The sequence below is a fragment of the Mustela nigripes genome, chromosome 4 (assembly GCF_022355385.1).
Source record: "Mustela nigripes isolate SB6536 chromosome 4, MUSNIG.SB6536, whole genome shotgun sequence".
Lineage (NCBI taxonomy): Eukaryota > Metazoa > Chordata > Mammalia > Carnivora > Mustelidae > Mustela > Mustela nigripes.
In genome coordinates, this window is record NC_081560.1 from 106,938,468 (window position 1) to 106,962,883 (window position 24,416).

Genomic DNA, 24,416 nt, shown 5'->3' on the forward strand with positions numbered 1-24,416 from the left:
ATGCAGGACTCGATCCCAGGACCCTGAGATCATGACCTGAGCCGAAGGCAGAGGCTTAACCCACGAGCCACCCAGGTGCCCCTGACTGGTATTTTTTAACCTAAAATTGCCTTTCCTTCTGCATGGGCAGATCTGTTGATCACGCTCTTTGTTCTGAAACTTCTTGCTCGGGGCCAAGGCTGGATCAGGGCTAAGATCACCTGCTTACCATACAGCGTGACTCTGCTCTTTCCAGTAACCCACTATCAGCTGGATTTTTGCTGTTTTGTTTTGTTTTTTTAATTAAGTGTAAAGAGTGGCCTAACCAAGTGGCCTTGCCTCTGTGCCTGAACCACTTACAGAAAAACTCTTCTTCTACTTTTTAAAAATATCACTCAGAAGATGAAGCCTCAAATATCAGAAGGACTGCCTCTCAGCTTCATACTCTTTCCTGCTGTGATCATAGATGTACGCGCTCTTCTAAAAGTTGAGAATTTCCAATTTTAGAAAATAGACAACCAGTTAGGAACATTCTAGGAATCGGTTTCTTATTCCTTCTGGATTCTAAGGAGAAACATCCTTTCCTTCAGAGAGCTCTAGCATGGTCACTGGCTTCTCAGAAGTCCCATATCTAGGGACATCCATCCAGAGGACCCAGCCCTCCTGCTCTCTTTCTGAAGTCCGTTTTGGAGCTGTCCTCTCCCTAGCAGAGCCTTTGCCCATGTTGGGTTCAGACTCCACAGGACCCACGCACATACAGAACGTGCATATAGGACTAACTCAGGGCCGGCCTCATTCAGCCTCACGGGGTGGTGGAAGGAACGTCAGCCACCGCAAGTAGCCTGGGAGGTGAAGGACAGGACTGCCACTGCGTGTGAGCACACGTGTTTCTCCCAGCAGGTCAGACAGATCACGGGGTGCCTCAGAGGTACGTGCGTAGAGCACAGCTAGGCACGGAGACTGGCACACAGCCGTGACTGTGTGGGGCCCACCCATGGCGACGTCAGCAAAGCCAGTAAATGTCACACAACCTCTTGTCAACGTGTCCCATGGCCAGGCTTGTTGGTGCTCGGAGGATATTACAGGACAGCAGCCCCACCCTTTGTAGCTGGAACAGTGTTTGAGAATCCACAATATGGCCAGGGACGGAGTGATTTATAAAGTGGGGGAAGTGCTCAAGCAGATGGGCGCAGACCCAGGCCTTGAAGCCACCGCTCTGCTGAAGTTTCCAGCAGAGCCTCGCCGAGTGGATGGGGAGGGAATGAAGGGCTGGAGCAGGTCCCCCCCGGGGCTGGGGAGGCTGGGACAGGGCAGTCCAGGAATTACAGCCCCAGCGGTCACCCAATCTCAAGTTCTCCAAGGACTTCTTGGTGTGAAAAACCAATATCGGGGGCATGGCTGTGGGACGGAGACCAAAAGAAACAGAAAGACCCCCACTCAGGGCTCAGTCTGTGCAAATGGGTCCCTGCACACTGGTGTCCCGTGGTCCCTCAGTGAGAGGGGGGAGACACGCTAGGTGGAGCCCCTCGGCCCCGCAGGGGACCCCCTCTTGTACTTCAACTCTGTCCACTCAAGTAGTCCCCAAACTTCCCAATCCTTTAGACTGATCCCTTTAAAATATACATATACATGCACCCAAAAATGGCTTTTGTCATAATCCCGTGATGCTGTGTGGGGAAGCTGGCCAGAGCCTCACCTGAGCATTCTCCCACATCTCCTGCATCACCTCTGGACGGCAGCTGTGGGCCTGTGGGCGGGTCTGGGAAACGAGGTCGTCCCAAAGCAGTTCAGGCAACGGGGTGAGGAGAGCTCGCTGATCTCCTGTCCCTCACACCCAGTCAGTGGGACGTGTCCTTGGACACATTCTCATTTGCATTCAATAGAGGGAAGGTGTTTGAGGGCTTGGGGAGGCGGTAGGGTCAGCCTTCATGTGGGGAGGGGTAGGAGGGGAGAGTCAGTCCTGTACCTCCCCTTGGCTCTCTGCAGGCCCGGCCAGGTGCTTCATCCTCCCTGGTTCCACTTAAAGCCACCTTTGGTCCTGTCATCACCCCACATGCCCGCAGCACCCCTGCACACCCACCTCACTTTATGTTGTCCTCAAGTCCTCATAAGCTTTTAGGGACTGGCATCCAGCTTCTCTGTCTCCGCCTCCCCCTTGGGTCCCTGGAGGGCCAGGCAGGGTGGAGATAGGCACCTGTGTCCGCGGGAATGGGCAGGAGACCGTGCGGACGGGGGTGTGACCTTCTGTCTTCTCCGCAGGGGTGATCATCAGGAGGAAGAGTGGGGGGATCCCCTGTCCCTTGGCCGTGGAGGCGTTTGCTGCTCACCTTAGCTACATCTGCAGATATGATGACAAGTACAGCAAGTGAGTGCGAGGCGGCTCACAGCCACGGGAGAGCACGGACTAGAGGTGGCCGGGTGCTCAGGAGTCCCCCATTCCAGAATGAACAGAGCAGGCCCCTGGGAGACAGAATCTCAAGCCCTCGTCCTGGCCAGCTGGGCGCCCTGTCTCCTTCCCCGCCACCCTTGCCCGAGGTGGCCATCCTTCCACTCACTCAGGCGTGGCCATCTCTTAGTACTGGGCCCTGAGCCTGCCCCCTGCCCCCACCCCAGCCAGACTGCCCTTCCCCCGACCCTCACAGCTGCAGCCCATTTCCCAGCGCGGGTTTGTAATTCTTTCCCCTCTGGATGTCCGCAGCAGGTGCACACCCATGGCACTGTAACAGGAATCCAAGGAGCGATCGCTAGTGAGCCTGAGTGTGACTGTTAATTGCCAGGATTCAGCCTCACAACCTAGAACAGAGTTGGAGTAACCCCCAGGACAGGCGGGTGTTGACTCAGCCCACTTGGAGGGGAACCTGCTGGGCTTCTTCACGCAGAGAGAAAACCGAGGACCCGGTTCTCCCCGGGCTCCCTCGCAGGAGAGCCCCACCCCATGGGGAGTCCATGAGCCAGTGTTCATGGCTCACAGCCTGCTGATTCCACGCGGTTCCAACAGAGAAACCCGCGTTGACTTAACCGACACGTTAGGGACCACACTGGGCTGCTGGCGGTGAGGACACTGACCTTCAGACACCCCTCAGGTGCCGAGTGACGGGGACACAGTGCAGGTAGCAGTCCTAAGTTGGGTTGGCCCTGGAGGTGACATTCGTCCTGGATCTGAAGGGAAGCCAGGGGTGGCAAAGAGACATGCACTCGGGAGGAAGGGGACACGGTACAGATGCCTGCATCTGAGGGTGAACTTGCCCTTGGGACGTGCAGGCGGTCCGTGTGTCTGGGACATTGCAACCACAGCATCCGAGGAGGGCTCTAGGCAAAGAGGGCCGCCCCTCGGGCCCTGTTCCCTTGGAGCTTCCGAGCCTTGCCGTGGAAGGCCGGCTCCCCATTCCAGCATCTCCAGCAACCCCCAACCCTAGTCCTCTGATAGGAGCAGTTTTCATCTTCTTAGTCTTAGGTCAATTCACTGTGACAGCCTCGACGGGAGCCAGCCCCCGGCCAGCTTCCCACCCCGCGGCTCTGTGGCAGCACTGACCGTGATGAGGCCCTTTGGGACCATGCCCCCCGCCCCGTCCCGGGTGCCCAGGAGCCCCAGGGTCAGCCTCTCCGACTCCTCTGTCCTCGTAGGTATTTCATCTCTCATAAACCGAACAAGACCTGGCAGCAGGTGTTCTGGTTCGCCGTCAGCATCGCCGTAAACAATGCCTACATCCTCTACAAGATGTCTGATGCCTACCACGTGAAGAGGTACAGCCGGGCTCAGTTTGGCGAGAGACTGGTGAGGGAGCTGCTGGGCCTGGCGGAGGCCTCCCCCGCCCACTGATGCCTCCGCGGCCAGGCTTAAGGGAGGACCGGGGCCGGGAACCTGGAGGAGGGAGAGAGCCTGCCGTTGTGACCTGCCCAGCCAGAGCCCTGGGGCGCCCCTGGGGGGTTAGGCCCGGCCCACTGGGGAGCCCCGGGCCTCCGCAGGGCCCAAGGTGGGCCTGGTCAGACGATGGCTGCTGTCCCGGTTCCCCTTCAAAGAAGAGCACGTCCTCCCTCCAGAAGCCGCCACCCACCCAGGGCCAGGGCCGCACTCAGACTCTACACGTGGGCCGGGCGCTGTCAGTGGCCTTTGCCCAGCGGGGCGCCACACCCCTGTGACCCCCGTGGAGCTCACCTCAGAACGGGGGACCTGGGAAGGCTGTTGCCACCGGAGGCACCAGGGGTGGGAGGAGCCGTAGTGTGTCCCGCTGGAAAGGCCTGCGCTGGGAGGATGTCAAGACACAGGTGACCTGGTTCCACCTCGTGCCGCGTCCGCAGGGGACCAGAAGCAAGCCGGAGGTACTCAGGTGGCTGGGCAGGAGACCAGAGCGTTCTCCAGCACTCGCCTTGGGCAAGTCTCCTGGAACAAGAAACGCAGGGGGCCATGAGACCCAGGGGTGGAATGGGGGAGTGGCTGCCCATTCTGCTGATGAGTGAGGCGGCCCTGCTCATTTCATTTCTCTGGCTGGTGGCCGGGGTGTGGGGTGGGGTGGGAGGGAAAGGGAAAATGCCAACAGAAGCGCAGTGATGTGTGATGCTATTTTTTATTTTTAAATATATCTTCAGGTTATTTTCTTACTGTTGCTTAAGATCTTCTGTAAAAGGAAAACGTCCCCCTCCTTTTCCGCCCCCTCCCCACCCCCACCCCAGCGGTGACTCCTTGCATGAGCACAGTTCTGGGCCCTGGGACTGTACCAGGGCGAGAGGGGGAGGCCGGCTTCCAGAACAGACGTGGTTCCACTCCGCCGAGGATCACGGGGGGCCTGTGGGCCTTACGCTTTGTCACAGACGTCACCATCGGCGAAAAACCTGTTAGCGTCGCTGAAGCAAACGACAGAAGGTCTGGGGAGGACACTTGCTGCTTCTCTCCACCCCCACCACATGCGATGACCTGGCAGTGTCTGCCCGGGGCTGGCACACCTGAGCCACAGCATCTGGGCCCCGTGGGAACGCAGGTCCGCGGGTCTCCTCGGGAGGCCTCGCCCGACTGGCCCACTGGCCTGCCCATCTGCCCCCCAGACGAGAAACAGTGATTTCCAGAATTACACGACCCCCCTTGTACCCCAATTTATATAGCCCCCTCGTTTTTTTACAAATGCGAAATCTCTTCTACTCAGGCTTTGGGACTTTGTTGTTTGTTCACACTCAGTTAATTCCCAGCGTGGTTGGCAGCATGCTCCCGACTCTGCGCCATCCCTGTGTCCTGGGTTCCTGAGGACCCCCACACCCTGTGGTTGGAATTCGATGCCACGGATTGTAGGCCCCATTCTCAGTTGTGTTTCAGAACACCTTTACCGTGTCCTTTGATTGGATTGAAAGCACTTTTACCACATGGAGAAATATATTTTTAATTTGTGACGCTTTTCTACGAGGTCCACTCTTTCTGAGTCTAATGTGTTTCCAACACTTGGGGAGACTCTGATGAAAGCTGATGAATTTTCTTTTCTGTCCAAATAAGTAAAAGAAAAAAATAAAAGTCTATTTAGATGCTGATTCTTTGTTGACATGTGGATTGCTTTCCAACATCAGGGACAACAGTACCAGCTCCTCTTTTAAAGACTCGACTTCTTACCAGGTCATCTAGAACATACGATCTTGAACCGATTTTAGTATCCTTTGCCTCTGGGCAGTTTAAAAAAGAAATGCAGTTAAGTCTTTTTTTTTTTTTTTCAAGATTTTATTTATTTAGGGGAGCCTGGGGGCTTAGTCATTAAGCCTCTGCCTTCAGCTCAGGTCACGATCCCAGGGTCCTGGGATCGAGCCCTGGGTCGGGTTCTCTGCTCAGTGGGGGAGCCTGCTTCTCCCTCTCCCTCTACCTCTCCAATCTGCTCATGCTCTGTCTCTCTCTCCATCTCAAATAAATAAAATCCTCCCCCAATTTTTATTTATTTGACAGAGGAATAGTGCACAAGGTGGCCCTATGAGAACAGTTGTATTCTAGGTACCAGGGGAAAATCCGCACCTGCCTGCCAAATGGGCTTCCTCCTTGTTTCTTCTAGTCACCATCATCATCCACGCCCACTCAGAGAGGCACCGTTGGGACGGTGGGTGGGTGACTTTGCCTTACCAAGTAATTCGAGGGAACTTAACACCATTCCAGGGCTCTGGGTTTTACGTGGTAGCCCCTGTTTTCAGACAAAGGCTTGAAGCAGACAGCACCTTTTAGTGGAGCCCCTGCAGGGTTGGGAAGTTTCTGTCCTTCTGGAAGGAGGGCAGAGTGACATGGAGTACTGATTAGGAAAACCCGCAGCCAGGAGCACCTCGCCCCACCGATGATGTGAGGCCGAGAGCCATGGGGAATCGCTCCAGTGTTCAAATCCACCTGGCTCCAGTGTCCCCCTGGGTTTGAAGCCCTCAGCTTGACCTTGGACGGGCTCCTTTAGCAGCTGGCCACTGCTGGTGCCAGGGGAAGGGCCCAGAAAGGGGCTGTCAGCAGAGGGGGAGCTGGCACAGGCCTGGCAAAGGCGGGGAGGCAGCAGGCACCTGTGCGTCCCTGCCCAATGAGACCTTTCTACCCCGGCCCTGCTGTGGCGGCATCCACTACCCTGGGGGACAAGCTTTGCTGCGGGTCTCAAAAAGAAAACCAGAGCAAGGAGCTTCCTGACCCTTGTGGAAAACAAAACAAAAGCCTTGAAGCTTCTCCAAAGAAAAGCTCTCTTGGACCAAGTTTACCGAACTTTTGTGTGGTCCAGGTCCCAGACCCAGGACGGCATCCGTACTCAGAGTTGGGTAAGGTGAGCCTTCGGAGAAGGGAACGTGGGTGGACTTCTGTTCTGTTCGCCTTCCTGATCAGTTTCTTTATTTCATTCACCTTGTCTCTTTTCCCCCCACTCTGCGGCCCCCAAAACCTCAGTTTTGAACAAGGTCTGACTGTGGTCAGCGGAACGTTATAATACGAAGGCCCTATTTCCAAACTCTGGTGAGCCACGTCGGAAAACCTTGGCGTCTGGATCATTCTCGGCAAAGACTTTTGGTTTCTTGGCTCCGTCAAGCAAGGCCCAGCTGCCAGAATCGAATAACCTCTACAGCTGTTGTAGAGAAGAAGACTGCAGGTGTCAGGACAGGGACAGGAAGGCTCTGGTCATTGTGCATGGCCGGGCAGTGCCATAGTCCCTGGGAGCCCAGCCTCAGCACTGGGCAGTGAGCGAAGCAGGCAGACCCCGTGGGCACGGCAGCCCACACCTCCTGTGGAATGTGGGGCACTTACCCTGGCATAGGGCTTGGTTTGTTCCAGAAAGGACTCCAGATATGGCTTGGCTTATTCTGGAAAGAACAGAACCAGCCTCCTCAGAAGACTGGACCCAGACTGTTTCTGACCCAAAATTGCCAATTTGCCATGCAGCCAATTACACAGAAGTGTCTTTGGAAAATGCTTGCCCCGAGAGCCGAGGATCCATGAGTATTTCTGGAAAGCACGGCACCACGTGTGAGCAAGGAGTTAGAAGTGGTCCCAGCCCTTCCAGAAGTCAGAACCCAGCAGGAGGAAAGTTTCTTAGCTCATAAGCACCAACTCTCAGCGACGCCATGTTCTTCCTTCCTTGCCCTTGTGGCTTACACTTAGTTCTATTTTCTCCAGGGGAATGGGGTCCTGCCCTCTTTTTCCAGCCTGACAACTGGTGTGAGGGTTCTCTTGTCTCTCCGTAACTCCTAATGTCCCAGCTCATTTAAATAAGAAAGTCTCACAACATCAACAAAAGTAGTGGTATATAAAAATCATTCACTGGGAAGATGAGATTTTAGCTGTTGGCTCTTTCCCTTGTCTTGGCTGTCTTTCTATAAAATGCACTAGTCCTCAAAAAATTTAAAATAGTACTACCAGGGGTGCCCTGGCTGGGCCTGTTAGCTGAGCACGTGACTCTTGATCTCAGGGTCGTGAGTTCAAGTCCTATGTTGGACATAGACATTACTTTAAAAAAAAAAAAGTACTCCCATATGATCTAACAATTCCTGTCTGGGTATTTATCCAAAGAAAATGAAAACATTAATTTGAAAGTGTGTGTGCAGACCCATGTTCGTTGCAGTGTAATTTACAACAGCCAAGACATAGAAGCAACCTAAGTGTCCATCAGTGAATGAATAGATTTTAAAAATGTGGCGCATGTGTGTGTGTGTGTGTGTGTAATGGAGTATTACATAGCCTTTAAGAAGGAAAGAAATCCTGCCATTTGTGGCAACAGGGTTGGACCTCGAGGGAATTATGCTAGATGAAACAAGACAGAGAAAAAGTAAACATGTATGATCTCTCTAATATGTGGAATCTAGAAAAATTATATATATATATATATACATATATATATATATATAATTAAGCTCATACCTAGAGGTCTAGATCATAGAACTAGAGACCTAGGTAGTTGCCAGAAGTAGGGGATGGAAAGTGGGAGTGAATTGCCTTTTTTTTTTTTTTTTTTTAGTTAGATTGATACCAAAGAAACAAAAATGCATCGGAATTCTATAATTGAGAACTTCCTCCCGGTGAATAGAATGTAGGAGGAATGAACAAAAGAAGGAAACAGGGACTGTGGTTTCTTGTATTGCAATAAACTAGAAAGAACAGAACAGTTGCACACATTTTTTAGGTGTAAATTTAAGATCCGGAGTTGTGGGATTGTGGGAATTTTTTATGGAGGCATTTTTGGAGTCACTTTCATGCATTTCAACCTAATGCCATTATAGTTCATCGTGGCTGTTTCAAGTATGTACCCTTATCAGTACTTCTCAGTAGAAGGACGGTGCCCAAAGTGGGACAAATGCTCTACTCGATCCTGTGCCAGTTCAGCCATGAGTCCAGCCCCGGCCATCATCGTCCAGGAAGAGACCACCGGTTAGGAGGTCCTGGAGTGTGGGACGGTGGGTCCACATAGAAACAAAATGGTAGGGGCCGTTGGGAAAACTGGGTGATTAGCTTGGGTGGTGAAGCCCTGACTCAGGAGGGAGCATGGCACTTCTCTCCAGACACCCAGTCTCCTTTTCCGTGTGGTGCCCGTCACCGGGAGTCAGGCCTCAGCTCAGTGGGGGGAGCGAGTTCCAGTGTCTAGACCTGCCCGACGTCAGGATGGGACTCAGAAAGCAGGGACCTCTCTGCTCGCTCCTGTGTCGTCAGGACACAACATTGGAAGGTTCCAGAAGGTGTTCTGTGGGCAGTAGGTGGTCTTAGCCCCAGGCTGTGGGCTTCAGCAGGCCACCCCTGCTGGCCGCCCTCCTGACCTTCCCTGAAGGGAAGCCAAGCCCTGACCCCATGCTGCTGGGTGGAGGCCATTGGCGATGCAGAAACCCAAGTGTGGAGACGATTGCCTCTCTCCAGAGCATGTCCTCGCTCCCAGCTGCCCCCTTCCTTCCCCTTCCTCAGAGGGAGGTTCCCACTTCCTCTCAGTTCAGGGGGAGTGGCCATCGGCAACGGAAGTCCGTGTCCAGGAATCCGGAAAGATTGCGACTTTATTTGGACATTTCTTTTTACTGTCATGTTGTCTTGCTTTTCCTTACAGTTTTTGGTCAAGAATCTCCAGGAGCAAAATTTTAGTCTCATCATGAATTGTGCCTACATAGCCCTCAGGGGATCTCCCCCACGTTCACCCCATCCCTTCTGGGAAGATAAAGCTGACCCTTCCATCAAGATTTTGACTTCACACTAAGACACGCTTGCAGTAAAGTTTTACAGATTTTGTATATCATGAGCTAAATTCTGAATTCTAAAACGTGAAGTATGGCGCACACACACACACACACACACACACACACATACTCCTATATATGCGATTTAATTCCTAGATTTTTATTTCTTCAGCAACGTTTGTCTCCAGTCAACAACTGTGTAATACAATCAGATATATTGCATTTGCTTCTCTCTGGTGGGTTCCTCTGGGGGAGGGAGGAGATGATGAAGGAAATTCATGAAAAGCCTGGCGAGCCCACCTTACAGATTCTCTCACATGTAAAGAGGGACGGCAGGTCAGGGGAGCCCCAGGTGCCGCTTGCATGTCCAGACACCTGAGCCTTCTCAACTCTGCTGCCAATCCTGGGGAACGTCGGGGGAGGGGGTTCCTGTGGGAGCCCTTTTCTACCCCCGCCTCCCATCTTGTTCATTTTGGGGGTGGGGGGGGCAGGTGGGAACAAAGGGTCTCCACCACTGAGGGCCGATTATGCAGCCTGATGTTCCTTCAGCTGCCGCTATCCCCACTGCCTGTCATCGTCCCCCTTTTCCGAAGCTTCTGGAACTGGAAGCATGAAACTGGGGTGAGCGTCTGCTGTCAGAATGTAGGTCCTTCTGAGCAAAGCGAGAGATGCAAGCAAAAATGCTTGTGGGCATCAACGAAACAAAGGGGGTGCCTGTGACTTTGGCTTTGGTGGCAGTATCCTAAAAGACCAGAAGGTGGAAGTTGTTGTCATTAATGTGGAAAATCTTTATGTAGAGTGAAATGTCAGATCCTGCTTTCCAGGGTTCTTTCTACACTTCGTTACAGAAGAATAAAAAGATTTAGAGAAGCATATGCTTTTCAACTTAAAATCAGATTTAAAACAGAACAGCACAGGGACACCTGGGTGGCTCAGTGAGTTAAGCCACTGCCTTCGGCTCAGGTCAGGATTCCAGGGTCCTGGGATCGAGTCCCGCATCAGGCTCCTTGCTCAGCGGGGAGCCTGCCTCTCTTTCCGCCTCTGCCCGCCTCTCTGCCTGCTTGTGTGCTTTCTCTCTCTTTCTGACAAATAAATAAATAAAATCTTTAAAAATAAAAATAAAACACTCCAGCACATACTGGCAAAGCTTTAAGTTCTTCTTCACACCAAAAATAATTTTTATTGTTACTAATTTCAGAGGTAGAGGTCAGTGATTCATCAGCTGCGTGTAACAACCAGGGCTCATATGTCAAGTGGCCTCCTTCATGCCCATCTCCCAGTAGCCCCGTCCCCCACCCACCTCCCCTCCAGCAACCCTCAGTTGGTTTCCTAGAGTCAAGAGTCTCTTATGGTTCGTCTCCCTCTCTGATTTTGCCCCAAACGAATTTTCAAACACTCTTCAAAATTTAAAGATTTCCAATCTCTGCTTGCCCAGCTTTTTAGTAAGTGATGAACTGATCTTTACTTCGTTGTGTGTTGTTGGCCCCTGAGGTGATCGTTTTCTACAGTTGGTGACTTCCCTCAACCACCATCTTTGTCTCCTCTCTCTGCTTTTTCTTTCTACATCTTTCTGCCTCTGACTCCTCTCTCTGCAATTGTCTACCTTTCTCTTTTTCTTCCCTCCCTCACTTTCTCTCACCTTCATCTGCGGTCCCATTCTCCCCTCCCTGGCCCTCCCCTTTTCCCTTTTCCCCACAGAACTTTGGTGAGCCCCACCGTCATTCCCTGACCTACCTCTGTGTGTGTGTGCGGGGGGGGGGGGGGGGACAGTCTGGGACATTCCTTCTGCCATCTGGGTTCTTCCTTTCTGTTCTCCAACATCCTGGTTCTGAAGTCTCACGGCCCCACAGGGACTCTTATCTCCTCTCAAGTAGGGGTGGGGGACATGATCCTTTGTATCAAAGACATCACGAGGGCAGAGGCACCCAAGAAAGAGGTGAGGCTTCGATAAGGAGAGGGAAGACCCTTTATAGCCAGGAACAGTTGACAAGATTGATTTTACTGACCCTCAGGGCCCAGTCCATCCCTTAGGGCTCATGGGAATACTCAGAAAATCCAACATCTGTCTTCTGGTTTGAGACAGGGTCAGCAGAGGAAAGTGGACCAAAGACCATTTATTAAAGAAACTTTTATTTTATTTTATTTTATTTAACTTTATTTTATTCAATAAAAGTTCATCCCCATTAGACACCGGGGATGAACAAGGAGGGTCTTTTCTGTCAAGGACTGCCAAGTAGTGGGAGACACACACACAACTACCTCATGTCATCAGATAATAATAGTATATGAAAGAGTAGTCAAGGAACAATGACCAAGTTTTCTCACCGAGAAATGAGGATATGCTGGCTAAACCACATTCCGTCCCTGGGGCAGAATGTTTTTAAAGGAATTGTTACAGGAGATCTGTATGGAGAGACAGGTCAGGTGTGATGGTCACTGAAAGACCCGCGGATCCCCTTACCCAAGAATCCAACACTGCCACTGGATGCAATCAGCAAGAGGTTCTTTATTGTTACGCAGGCGCCTGCGGGTGGTCAGCAGCTCCTGCTAGCTGAGCACACCAGGCTGGGGTAGTGCAGGATTTTTATGGACAAACAAGTTTCGGGAGGGGCTGAGCTGACTGATTGATAATTTGAACAGGCATACTTGGCGTCAGTGGAGTGGATCAGGGGACCCACGTGCGAAAGCAGACAAAGCAATCTTACAGAAGCAGAACTGGCCGGTTAGCCCACGCATACGAATGAAAGCACTATCAGGATATTGAAGGCCTGGTTACTATCAAGCCAAGGCCATTTTCCCTTTAATGAGGTCCTAACATAAAGACAATTGGGAGTCTCTCCTGGTGAAATGTTACATTCCTGCTATCAAACGTAAGGTAACTTCTTTGTTGTAAATCTCAAGGACATTTGCAAACCAAGGGAGACTCCTACCCTGCAGGACTGTGATTTCTGCAAGTTAACTATTTATAATGCTACACATATGGAGGGGAGCGGGTGAAGGGGGGGGTGCAAGGCGCCAGCTTTTGCTCCGTCCCCAGCCAGCCTCTTGCTCCTTAGAGTTGAGGGTTTAAGCAATTTTTCATTTCTTAGCAAAGCATTAGAAGCATTATTATACAGAAGCCAGAAACAGCTGGGTTAAACACAGATTTTCGCTATTCGTTATCCTGTTATGCTGCTTGCTGACTCCCTTATCTATCGTCAGCTAGCTACAGTTTCTCAGTTAGCATAAGCTGGTTATAAAAAGAATGTTAAAACTTATAGGCTATAGTATAATTCTGACCTGGGGTCCTTCAGTCACTTCACAGAAGGAGTGTGCTTGTTTGATGGAGCGAACCTGTGTGGTGCTGGTTCCTCTTAGGCTAGCAACTGTGCCCCAGTTAAATCACCTCCATACTACAGGGCCAGAGAATGTGAGGTCCATTCATGTGAAAAAGTGTGCTTAAAGGAGAAATTACCATTCTGGAGGGAGGAGCTTGCTCCTGAAGAAGTCAAAGACAATTGAACACACAATTCTCTGTAACACGCGCACACACACACACACACCCCACATCTCTCCAGTTCCGGGAACTAGAAAAAGATGGAGTAAGACTTGTCAGGGGTTCCTTGACCCTGCTCCCAACCCTCAGCCCCAACCTGACTTTGGGCAGCCTGTGTTAAGCCTTCCTTGTGGTAGCGGTCACTTTTAGGCACATTCACTGTCCATCAGGGCTAAAAGTCTAGCGACCATGAGTAATCAAGCCCCCAAATCGAGACCCATGACCTGTAAGATAAGCGCATTCCTGGAGGTAACAGGAACCCAGGAACAGGTAACAGGAACAGCCATCCAGAAGGATTTTTGCCCCGCGGTAGACTGTAGAAGGGCGGGAAGAACGAGACGATGTAGTCCAGTCGGCTTGAATTCGACAGTGTTCCAATGACAAAGAGGAATATTTAACAACCTGGTCTGACCTTGGTTCAATTACCTTCCCAACCAAATTTTTGGTCCATCCCCCGCCTTCCTGAAATATGTCCACCTCCTTGGAGGTGACGCCTTTCCCACATCTGCCCAGCAGAGGGCAGCCGAGTACACCTTATGGGCCTCAGAGGAGGGCCCAGAGTTCAGTCAACAAACGCGTTCTGAGTTTGGGGTGCGGCGGTATTCTAGGTACGGAGGAGACAAAGTGAACAGAACACACAGTGTCACTGACCCTGAGCCAGCAGAGAGAATAAGCTAGTTACCTGAGACCATGCCACCGGCCCGGAAAGGGAAAGGCCCTGCGGCTGAAATCAGCGTTCTTCCAGCAAACACTCCCCCGGGGGCAGATTAGGCTCCAGGCAGGTCTAGGGACAACCAATAGCACCAAGATCTCTGCTCTCCAGTGGCTTACATTCTAGCAGTAAGGAGGGAACCCAAGAAAGACAAAGGTGGTTGAGCAGTATTTTAAAAGAAAGTCAGGTGTTTGGGAAAAGAAGAAATCGGTTTTGTGGGATGTGGGGGCATGGGGCAGAGGTTCGGGTCAGCTTAGGTTCGGAGGCTCAGATGGGAACCCCTTCCAAGTAGGGAGTCAGCCCAGCAGCATCGGGGACCCTCTGTAGCCCATCTCAGCCTTGCGTGCTGGGATCACGTGGGGACGCAGGTCCCACCCCTGTCACGTTAGGGACCACAGGTCTAGAGAAAGGGTGTCTGAGGAGAGCGTGGCTGTACAGGGTTATGTGGGGTGGGGAGGATGTCAGCCGGGGGCGGGGTCGGAGAGGACAGGAGCAGCCCAGCGGGACAAAGATGCTTCAGCCCAAGTGGCAGGAGACCTGGGGACAAACAAGCAAGGAGTAGTGGGCAGGGGGTGACCTGGCCTGAGCAACGCCGAGGACAGGAAATGGTTCCTGGACGAGGGAAGAGAGTCGGGGAGAGGCAGAGACAGAGAAGGAGAGGAAGGGGTGTGGTGGGGTAGGAGCAGCCTGGAGCCCATCCTGCAGGGGGCCAGGGGAATAAGTAGCCATTATCTTTCTCCTACCCATCTCCTCATCTGCTGCCATGCCCCCAGGAGCCAAACCCGGACCTTCGGGGGACCGGCAGCCTCCCCAGAACACGGGGACAGCGGACAAGCTGCTGTGGTCCTTTAGGGACTGGGCTCTAGAGGAGCTCAGCTTCCAGAACTGTTCCCTCCTTTTCACAGTTCCCTTGGATCCCTACCTGGAGGAGGCCAGTGGGCCCCGGCTTCTGATTAGGACTCGGGAGGGTGTGAAAACGGGGCTCTGCCTGCTTCCATCTGGGGAGCAGTCCTGAAAAACCCAAGGGAATGCAGAGTCGGTGGGCTCTGCATGGGGCCTGGCCACCCTGGAGGTTCCAGAGAGCTGCTGCGGGGGCAGGGGGTATGGTGTTGGGTTCCCTGAGGTCCCTCCTGTGTCCCTGCAGCGGGGCCATGTAGTACCACACACTTCCCGAAAGAGGGCAGCCTGAAGCAGTTGGGAAAGTCCCCCCAGGAGGGATGGGCCCCACACAGGGTCCAGGTCACTGGAGAGGCAGGGACAGGCCTGGAGGAGGGGAGGGGTACGGGAGGGCCCCGTCAGCCCCCAACCCCACCCCAGGGCAGGGAGCCGGGCAGACCCAATCCTCAGAAACCCCTCTGGGTCCTGTTCCGCCCACTCAGCCTTACCCTCCGTGTGGCTCCCCTGTGTCTCTCAGGCGCAGCCGCTCGGGGAGGAGGCTCCTGCCTGCCGAAAGCTCCCAGACTGCGCTCCATGGACCTGACTTCGGGGTTCAGCCTCTCCAGGTGCAGACTGTCCATGGTAGCAGGTCAGCAACAGCTCTGGCCCTTGGCTTCCGGAGATAAGGACACCTGCTTGGCTTCCTTCCCAAGGACACTGGGATGACATTGGAGAGGTGAGCACCCGGCACCACTGTCCTCATTAACAGTGCCCTGGGCTCAGCCCACTGAGTGACAATGCCGGGGCCCACGGAGGGGAGCCCTGTTGCAGGCCACCTGCTCTCCATCCCCCCGCTGCTTGTACCCAGGGAGGACGTTGGTGCCAGTCCAGAGACAGCCGTGCAGCCCAGCCAGCCTGAGCCCTGCTTCCCAGCACGCTGCCTGGTCTGCAGGTGTTCCAGGGCTGGTGCACCTGTCCCCTCATTAGCCAAGGAAAGGCTAGCACATGAAACATTAATTCCCTAATCAGCTTGCTAATGTTGCATAGATAGACAGATGATAGATGATAGATAGATAGATAATAGAGAGATAGATGTCTTTGCTAAAATAAACTGTGCCATAAGTCAACCTGGACATCCCAGTCTGGATCTTTTCTGTCTCTGAGTTTTCATCCTTCGCTTTCTGGCATCTTGTGGATCAGAAGCAACCTAGGTCTGGCCAGGGAGAACCACCTGCACAGGGAAACCTTGGGGGTCCCCTGGATGCCCTCCATTCCCACTGCCTGTTAGTGGTCTGCAGTGCCCGGTGCAGAGGGGTGGAGGGGCCTGGAGGCCGGGCCGCGACCCTCTGATGGTGGCTTCCAAGCAACCGCAGCTTGTTCGTGAAAAGGACTTGAGAGCAATCCCAGGTGTGCTGTGTGTAGTAGTGGCAGGAAGACCTGTTGTGTGACACACAGATTTTTCCAAAAAAAAAAAGAGAGCAAGAGGAGTCATGTGGCCTGTGGTATGTGGCGTTTCTGAAGGTAAGTTCTGGATTGGGTTCCTGCCTGGGTGTTTTTACTTAGCAAGCTACTAGCCTGTTTGGGCTTCACTATTCTCACTTGTGAAACAGAGACAGTGAATTTGTGTTACAGAGTGTCTCGGCAGGAAGATGCGGCCCGCTTCTCCTTCCCCCCGTCCCGGGGCCAGGGACACATGGGTCCCTCTGGTACCAGAAGGCCAAGTAGAAGGCAGGGAACACACAGAACGTGCAGGACACATTGTAGGGAGAGGCCAGGCTTTCTGGGGCAAAAGTTAGACCCTCTAAAAGAGGAGATCCCACAGGTGGCCTCTCCCACGTTCCCTGTTCCTGCCCACTCCACCCCCAAGCAACAAGAGAACCCAATGGGGGAAAAACAAGAACCCAACATGGACAGATGGTCCAGCTTAAAGTGCGGTGGGCGTGGGGAGAACGAAGGGATTATAGATCCGGGGAAGTGGGGAGGGGGATGATGAGAAGGGGCAGGTGGCCTTGTAGGGAACTTGTAGGGAGCAATTCCTATCCAGATCTGAGGAGCTGGAGGGGCGGAACAGCTTGAAGTTCTCCCCCACATCCCCCCACCTCCCTCCTGAGCACACCGCTTGAACCCTAAGAAAGTACCTTTGGGAATCTGTGTGTTTTCCTAGCCGCCCCTGTTTAGGCAGAGCCCACCATTCCCTCTGGTAATAAGAGACACTTTCTACTCAGGTTTGCCCACGTAGGCAAGTCTCACAGCCGGGGGGTGAGTGCCCAAAACACGGCAGATTTTATGGAGACGGGTAGAGAGCACCCAGAGGGCCCAAAGCGGGCCAGAGGTGTCCAAGTGCTTTAGAAGAGGGATCACCTCCAAGCCAAACTGAAGGTTTTACTAGATCTTATGATTCAAGCCATGTTGACCCACAAAAAGGAAGAAAACAGAGGAGTCTCTGGGCTGTTTCCCACAATGGCTGGGCCATTTTGCATTCTCACAGCCTGAGTACAAGGTTTCAACTTCCCCACACGCTCCACAACCCTCTCCGTCTTCTCTTGTTTTGACAACAGCCCTCCTGACAGGTGGGAAATGACATCCCATTGTGGTTCTGAGCGGCATTTCCCTGATGTTGAGGCTCTCGGCACGTTTTCATATACCTGTTGGTGATTTGCATGTCGTCTTTGGAGAAATTAAAACCAGAACGACCAAATGATCCAGCCATCACTCCTGGGTATTTATACAAAGATTTGAATCAGGGTCTTCAGGCTTCGTGCCACACTGCACCCGCCACCCCCACCCCCACTACATTCAATGCTGTGTTCGTCACGGGAGCCAGGATGGGGCACAAAGCAAGGGCCTGCCAGCAGATGGGTGCATAAGGAAAATGTGGGCCACCCAGAAGTTGGACTATTATTCGGTCTTTAAGGAGAAGAAAACTGCCCCGTGTGGCAATGTGGAGGAACCCTGAGAATGTCATGCTGAACCTTGTGAACATTATTAGAAGTGACATAAGGACACAGAAGAAGCAAATCCGTCAGGGTCCCAGTCCTACAGGCACACTTCGGAGATCTGGAGGGCTCTCTTCTGACACCGCAGCATGGAGCGCGCATCACAAGTGAGTCCACTCGTGTTCTGGTGTCCCACACACCCAGTGTAGATACGAGTGATGTTTACACACACTAGAGTCTCACATGTGCAACGGTATTATCTAAAAACACAACGTGCGACCCTAATTTAAAAATACTTCATTGCTAAAAATGCCATCATCTGAACTTTCTGTGAGGTATAATCCTTTTGCTGCTGCAGGGTCCTGCCTCAATGTTTTTGTTTGTTTCTTTTTAAAGATTTTACTTATGAGAGAGGGAGAGAGTACAAGCCGGGAGGTGGGGGAGGGGCGGAAGGTGAGGGAGAAGCAGGCTCTCCGGGGAGCCTGGAGCCCCAGGCAGGACTCGATCCCAGGACCCTGGGATCATGACCTGAGCCCAAGGTAGACACCACGGACTGAGCCACCCAGGTGCACATTGCCTCGAGGCTGACTGATCAGGGCGGTAGCTACTCAAGGGTGGGGTAGCCGTGGCCATTTCTTAAGACGACAATGAACTTTGTTGCGTCAACAGACCCGTCCTTTCAAGGACGATTTCTCCGTGGCACACGATGCTGTTTGATAGCACTTTGCCCACAGCAAAACTTCTTCGAGAAGTGGAGTCTGTCCTCTCCAGCCCTGATGCTGCCTTTTCAGCTCAGCGTCTGCGATATTCTAAATCCTTTGTTTGCTTTCCAGCAAACTCCATAGCGTCTTCCCCAGGACGAGTTTCCATCTCGAGAAACCGCGTTCTTTGCTCATCCGTAAGAGGCAGCTCCTGGTCTAGAACGGTCACTCACACCTTACAAAGCCCGTCCTTTGTCTTCAGAGCACCTCTGATGGGACAGAAAAGCCTCAGCCCTTGGAGGGTGACAGATAAACTGTCTTCCTTTCATGGTTTAATGTGAAATACTTAATTGCTATCATTCACTCGAATTCTTTCAGCCAGTCTTTCCAGAAGAATCTTGCATAAATCAGGGAGGCAGGTTTTAACTCTTTCCTGGTTGTCAGCTTGGGAAGGAAGACCCGTGAGGCCCCGGTCCCTGCCTCCCCAGCAGCCATGGGTTACAGACAGGATGGTTCTGTGCAGAGCATTGGGCAGCTGGTGCATAGAATTCTTCAGATTTACAGACAGTCCGTCATCTGTGAGAGGTGAGGCCCCTGCCCTCTGCAGCCCTTCTGTCCAGTCTGTCACCATCCCATTGCCAGCACCCTCTCATGGGCCCACGTGCGTGGGTGGTGACAGTGGCAGCCCTCCCAGGGGATACCTCCCTTTCAGTCACGCCTATTGAGACACAAGTGTCTCGGGGCGCCTGGGTGGCTCCGTGGGTTAAGCCTCCAGACTCTGGATATCAGCTCAGGTCGTGATCCCAAGGTCGTGAGACTGAGTCCCTGGTCTGCTCTGGGCTCAGAGGGGCGTCGGCTTGAGGTTCCCTCTCCCTCTGCCATTCCCCCTGCTTACATGCTCTAAATAAATGAATAAATACATAAAATCTTAAGAAATAAAGACACTGTTAAGACAATGTCTTAGCAGAAGGAGGTGTAGAAAGAACAAAGACCCTCCAAGGTAGCTGTCCTCTGAACCTGGGACCGTGTCACCACCTGTCACAAACGGGACTTTAAGTAGCAGAGGGCACCAAGGTGGCTCCCGGCTGAGCGGGGGGTCAGGAGCGGGATAGGGGCGGGATTACTCTGGTTATCCAGGGGAGCTGGCGTCGTCACAGGGGTTTTTGTAAGTGAGTCCCTTTTCCACGTGTGTTCACCAGGGAGGGGGAAGGGTGAGAGAGGCAGGGCTGCGGCCGCTGAACGTGGAAGGGGCTGTGAGTGGAGGGGCAGGAGCAAGTTCTAGAAGCTGGGAAAGCCTCAGCTATGGAATCCTCCCCTAGAGCCTCCAGAAAGGGGCACAGCCCTGCGGACACCTTGGTTTTAGCCCCGCCAGACCCATGCCAGGCTTCCCAACCACAGACTGTAAGACACCACCTGCCTACTGTCCCAGCTGTGGGTTTGAGGCCATGTGTCGCAGCGACAGGAAACCGCTGGGGTGGGGACTCAAGGCCCCGGAGAGATTTCAGGGCAGCTGGGACCTTTGGGGCAGGGCTGACAGGTACCTGGTGCCTGACGCCTGTGGGCCTGGCCCTGAAGGAGGACGGAAGGAGCGGGTTTTAATGGAAAGAGCAAGAACTCAGGGATAGGTCATGCACGAGCATCTCTGGGTCCCCTCCCAAGGCACGCACTGAGGTCTGCGGGCAGACCACCTTCTGTGCTTCCGAGGAGAGGAAATTCACTCTAGTTCCTCCCTGGCATTGTTGGGAGGGCATCAGCCCAACTGAGATTTTAGAAGAACCTGGCAAATGGCAAATCCACGTGATCAGGGACCTGGTCTCCAGGGAAGCCGCTGCGTGGGTGCCTCAGAGTTTCTCTGTCTCCTAAAGCAAAGGGGGAGGTAGCGCCAGCTGGTCCGTGGTGGCCGGGGGGTCCGGAAGGGCCATGGCTGGGATAGGACCTCATTTGCGGAATGGAGACACAGGGGACGGTCTGGAAGGACGTAGAAAGCAGGATTTCTCTCCAGGGGAACCTCCGGGCCCGGCAGGGCGGCTATAAGCAGGGCGGGCCCCTCCAGCCCTATTCCTGCCTCTCCCCCGTTCCCCTCGGGCTGAGCTTGTCCCAGGGAGCTGGAGGCAGCCCTGGGCCCATGGCACAGGCCTCGGATGGGCAGGAGGAAGAAGACCCTCGCGTGTGGTGGGAAGTGTGCCCATGGGGACTTCTGGATCCTGGGCCAGGCCCCGTTTATCTGCTGTGACCTCGAGCCTGGGGTTCCTCATCGGTTACAGGAAGAGAATGGCCCAGCTCAAGCGGTGACTGTAAGGGTCTCATCTTAAAGCCCAACGGCCAGCGGTTTCCAGGTGTGGCTGAGCGGTTCCTCCGCGCCATCGAGGGCTGTAAACAGAGTCTGCGAACGTCGTGCTCTGTATGTCCCGCGTTCGTGTCCTGGCGCTGTTGTAACAAATGACCAACATCCTGATGGCTTCAAACAAGAGAAATGTGTCCCCTCACCACCCCGGAGGCCAGCAGTCTGGAGCCGGGGCGTCGGCAGGGCCATGCTCCCTCCGGGGGCTCTGGGGAGGGTCCATTCTTTGTCTCTTGTGACCTGCGGTGGCCGCTGGCGCTCCCTGGCTGGTGGTCACGTCACTCTGGTTTCCGACTCTGTCTCCTCAAGGCTTCTCTTCTGTGTGTGTCAAATTTCCCTTTCATAAGGACCCTGGGGGACCGGATGGAGGTTCCCCTTGGACCATCTCGGATCATCTCTCCACATCAAGATTCTTGAGCCACCCTCTGGCAGCTGCAGATCCCTGTCTGGTCCACGTGCAAAATAAACTCGCCCTGTCCCTGAGAGGCTCAACCCATTACAGCTTCAGATCAGGTTGAGGAATCTCAGTTCCAACTCACGCAAAGCCCCAAATCCCATCATCGAAACTGGCTACCGCGAGACTCTGGACATGCCCCATCCTGGGGGAAGACTCGTATCTATGTTATCCGTTCCCAAAACACAGTGGGCAGGCAAAGAATAACAGTTACAGGATTCTCATCCTGAAATAGAGCACAGTGACAGGGAAAAGGGATCTCCAGTCCCAAGCAGTTTGGAAACCCAGCAGGGTGGATTCCGTTAGGCCTGAAGGTCTGGGAGAAACTTCTGTGGCTTGAGGCTAAGCCTGTGGAACGAGGGCTCGGGTACCAGGGATTGGGCCCTAATACCCATGGGTGGCCATTCTTGATACTTACTCTGTGTCCCAAAGTGCATTTTTCGTTCTGAGTATAATACCTACAGCATAACTGTATCTTCGGGGCCGGCAAGCTTGCCTCAGGCTCACCACTCAGGCCCCCGGCCCTTCCTTAACGAAACTTCCCAGGCCCTTCTTTCTTCCTGGCCTGTGGGTCAGCTCTGGCTGATGGCTGGCGCTTGGGGTGGTGCCGAGGACAGGCAGAGCCGGTTTTGAACGGATTCACATTCCCCCCGGGGGCTACTCAGGGCTGGCGCATTCCTCGCCCGCATCCCCTCAGCACAAGGTCGTCCCGGCCACTCTCCAGGCATCTCGCTGGCCGCTGAGGAGCAGGACCGGATGGAGGGCATCAGGCTCTCCTGAAAGTAGCTTTGCTTGTTTGCTCACGGCAACACAAGAGGCCAGTCTGTGGGAGGCTTTCTGGAAGGGCCAAGCAAGATGGATGGACAGGGATGTCGTTCACGTAGACATTTGTGGCGTTTCCCTGTGGGACAGCCCGCTCTTTGGAGGGCACAGGGTGACAGAAGAGATCAGACCTGGTGACGCAACAGGGCAGGGGGCCCCTCTCGGCTGGCGATCTGGGAAGTGGCCTCGTGGTGGGAAGGTTCCCGGGAGTAACAGGACCTCCCTCGGAGTCGCAGATGGGTCTCCTTCCTCCAGTGACTGCCATGACCAGGGTGTCCCCAGGCTGAGGAAGTGAAGAGGGCCGCGGTCTGTGGGAGCACGGAGGAGGGCTCTGGCCTAGGGCGACTCCCCCCATCCCAGCTCTCTGTGGACGTCCTTCAGGCAGCCTCGTGCGGCTCCCTGGAACCCCAGCCTCCTCTGGTGCTTGTCATGTCCTGTCCCAGTCTCAGAACTGGCCCGCGCCCTCGGAGTCCACCAGGTGCTTGGAGCCCACTAGCCTGGCTGGCAGCATGGTGGTGTTTGGTCTAACCTTGTGCGCTGGGAGAACCCGCATGTTTTCCAGCAGGAAAATGCCTTAGTACAGAGTGTATTAGGGAAAAGCATTTAGGAGCATATGGGAATGGTGGAGCGGAGGGGGTGGTCTTCATTTCCACAGTGACAGTGGGACACAACAGAGAGAGCCCTGGAGAGCGCCTGGGGTGGGGAGCGGGGGGAGGGGCTCCGTCGGTTAAGCCTCGGATTCTTGATTTCAGCTCAGGTCATGATCTCAGAGTCGTGAGATCGAGCCCCATACTGGGCAGAGCCTGCTTAAGATTATCTTTCTCTCTCTCTCCCCCACTGCCTCTCTTCCCACTTTGTCCCTAACCCCTCTCTAAAAAGGAAAGAAAAGAACGGAGAACAACAAAAAAGAGAGAGCCCGGAGCCAAGCTCGAGGAGCTTCAGGCTTGTCGGTAGGGTTGCCCACTGCCCTGTGTGCCCCGTCTTCCTGCAGACAGTGGACCTGGCTTTCTTGAGGTCCTATCCTCGCTCCTCTGGAAGACACTTGCCTCTGTGGGACAAATGACTGCCATGAGAACAGCTCAGGTGGTGTGACAGAGGGACGGGTAGTGCCAGTTTGGAGAAGGGGCCTTCTCTGTTCCGTCCCCCAGGCCACCTCTCAGCGCGGGCTTCGGGCCCCGGCCACCAGCTGGCCTGCTGTGTCCCTGACCCACCCAGGGGCCGGAGACCGTCCCTGCCCGAACGGGCTTCGGCATGTGGAGCAGCCTCCGACGAGTTGGGTTTTCTGCCTCTTGGGCTAACATGGCTGAAAGACCAGGACAGCAGTAGAAGAGAAAGGAGAGAAAACTGAGTGACCCCCGAGTGAGCGAGAGAGACGGGTGCAGCTGATGGAATTCCGGTCAGGCGCTGAGACGGGAGCGCCGGCCTGAGCAGCTCTTTCCCCACAGCTATCATTATGGGAAGAGACTTCTGACAGACAGCAGTGTTGATCACTCTGGCGACTGCTCCATGCCCCGCCTTGGCGGGAGCCATGGGTCCCCTCAGGACCGCTGCTGTCCCCAGCAGTGTGAGGCCACAGTGGCTGTCCCTGGAGGGAGCAGTCTGCTTACTGAATGTGGCAAGGACTCGGGAGCCCGCTTCCTCCCCTTCCCCTCCCTGCTCCTTGAGGATTTATTGTAGTAAGGAAGGGACAGACTGGGGAGCTCCTGTGTTGGGGGGGGGGGTGCTGCAAAACTTGCCTGGGAAGCGAATGTGTCCAAATTGGATCCCTATTGCTTCTAAAGAATGGACCCAAAGCCCATCTACTTCCTTCAGAAGCAGATACGAACAAACCGATTAAACTCCTAATATAGATTAAAAGGGAGAGTTTGTGCTAAAACGCTTTCTGGGACACATTTCTGGGTTTTATTTCCTTCTCCTTCCAGGGAGGTAGTGGAAGTTAGGCCAGTCTCGGTCATTTTCTTGGTCTCCACATCCCTGATCCAAGAGGAAAAGAACAGTTGTGATACAGCCGGCTCTGTTGTAACACAAACCTTTCCCGAAGTTGAGAAAGCAGCCAGCCTGTCTCAGCCCGCAGCTCGAGGCCAGACGGGATTTGATTTTCTGGGTACGCACTCGGCCCAGGACCCGACTCTTGACTCCCATGAAGCTCTCGCTGTCCGTACTTGAGTGCGTGATGCCACTCTGATTCTTTTTATCCTCTGCTTTGATTGTCAAGAGAAGTTCTGTCACTCACAGGCTTCGGAACCCAAGGATTCCAAATTGAAATCGCAAAGTGACGATCTGTGACATTAAATCCTTTGAGCTGCAGACGGTGGGAAAAATGGCTTTCTGACGAAGCAGGTCAGAGTACAAGCAAAGTCGAGATCCCCACTATCGTGCCTGCACCGCTCCGTTCATATCATGTCCCCATTTTGCCGGTGACAAAAC

The 24,416-nt window shown here is 53.8% G+C and overlaps 1 protein-coding gene across 1 annotated transcript in view; it reads left to right on the plus strand.

The window, feature by feature from the left end:
* PGBD5 (piggyBac transposable element derived 5) overlaps window positions 1-5,493 on the plus strand; it is a 93,261-nt gene extending 87,768 nt beyond the window's left edge. Inside the window, exons 6-7 of the mRNA XM_059397250.1 lie at window positions 2,239-2,344; window positions 3,604-5,493. Coding sequence (XP_059253233.1) covers window positions 2,239-2,344; window positions 3,604-3,799 — 302 coding nt within the window. The 3' untranslated portion in view covers window positions 3,800-5,493. The remainder of the gene's footprint in view (window positions 1-2,238; window positions 2,345-3,603) is intronic.
* Window positions 5,494-24,416: the final 18,923 nt, after the last annotated feature.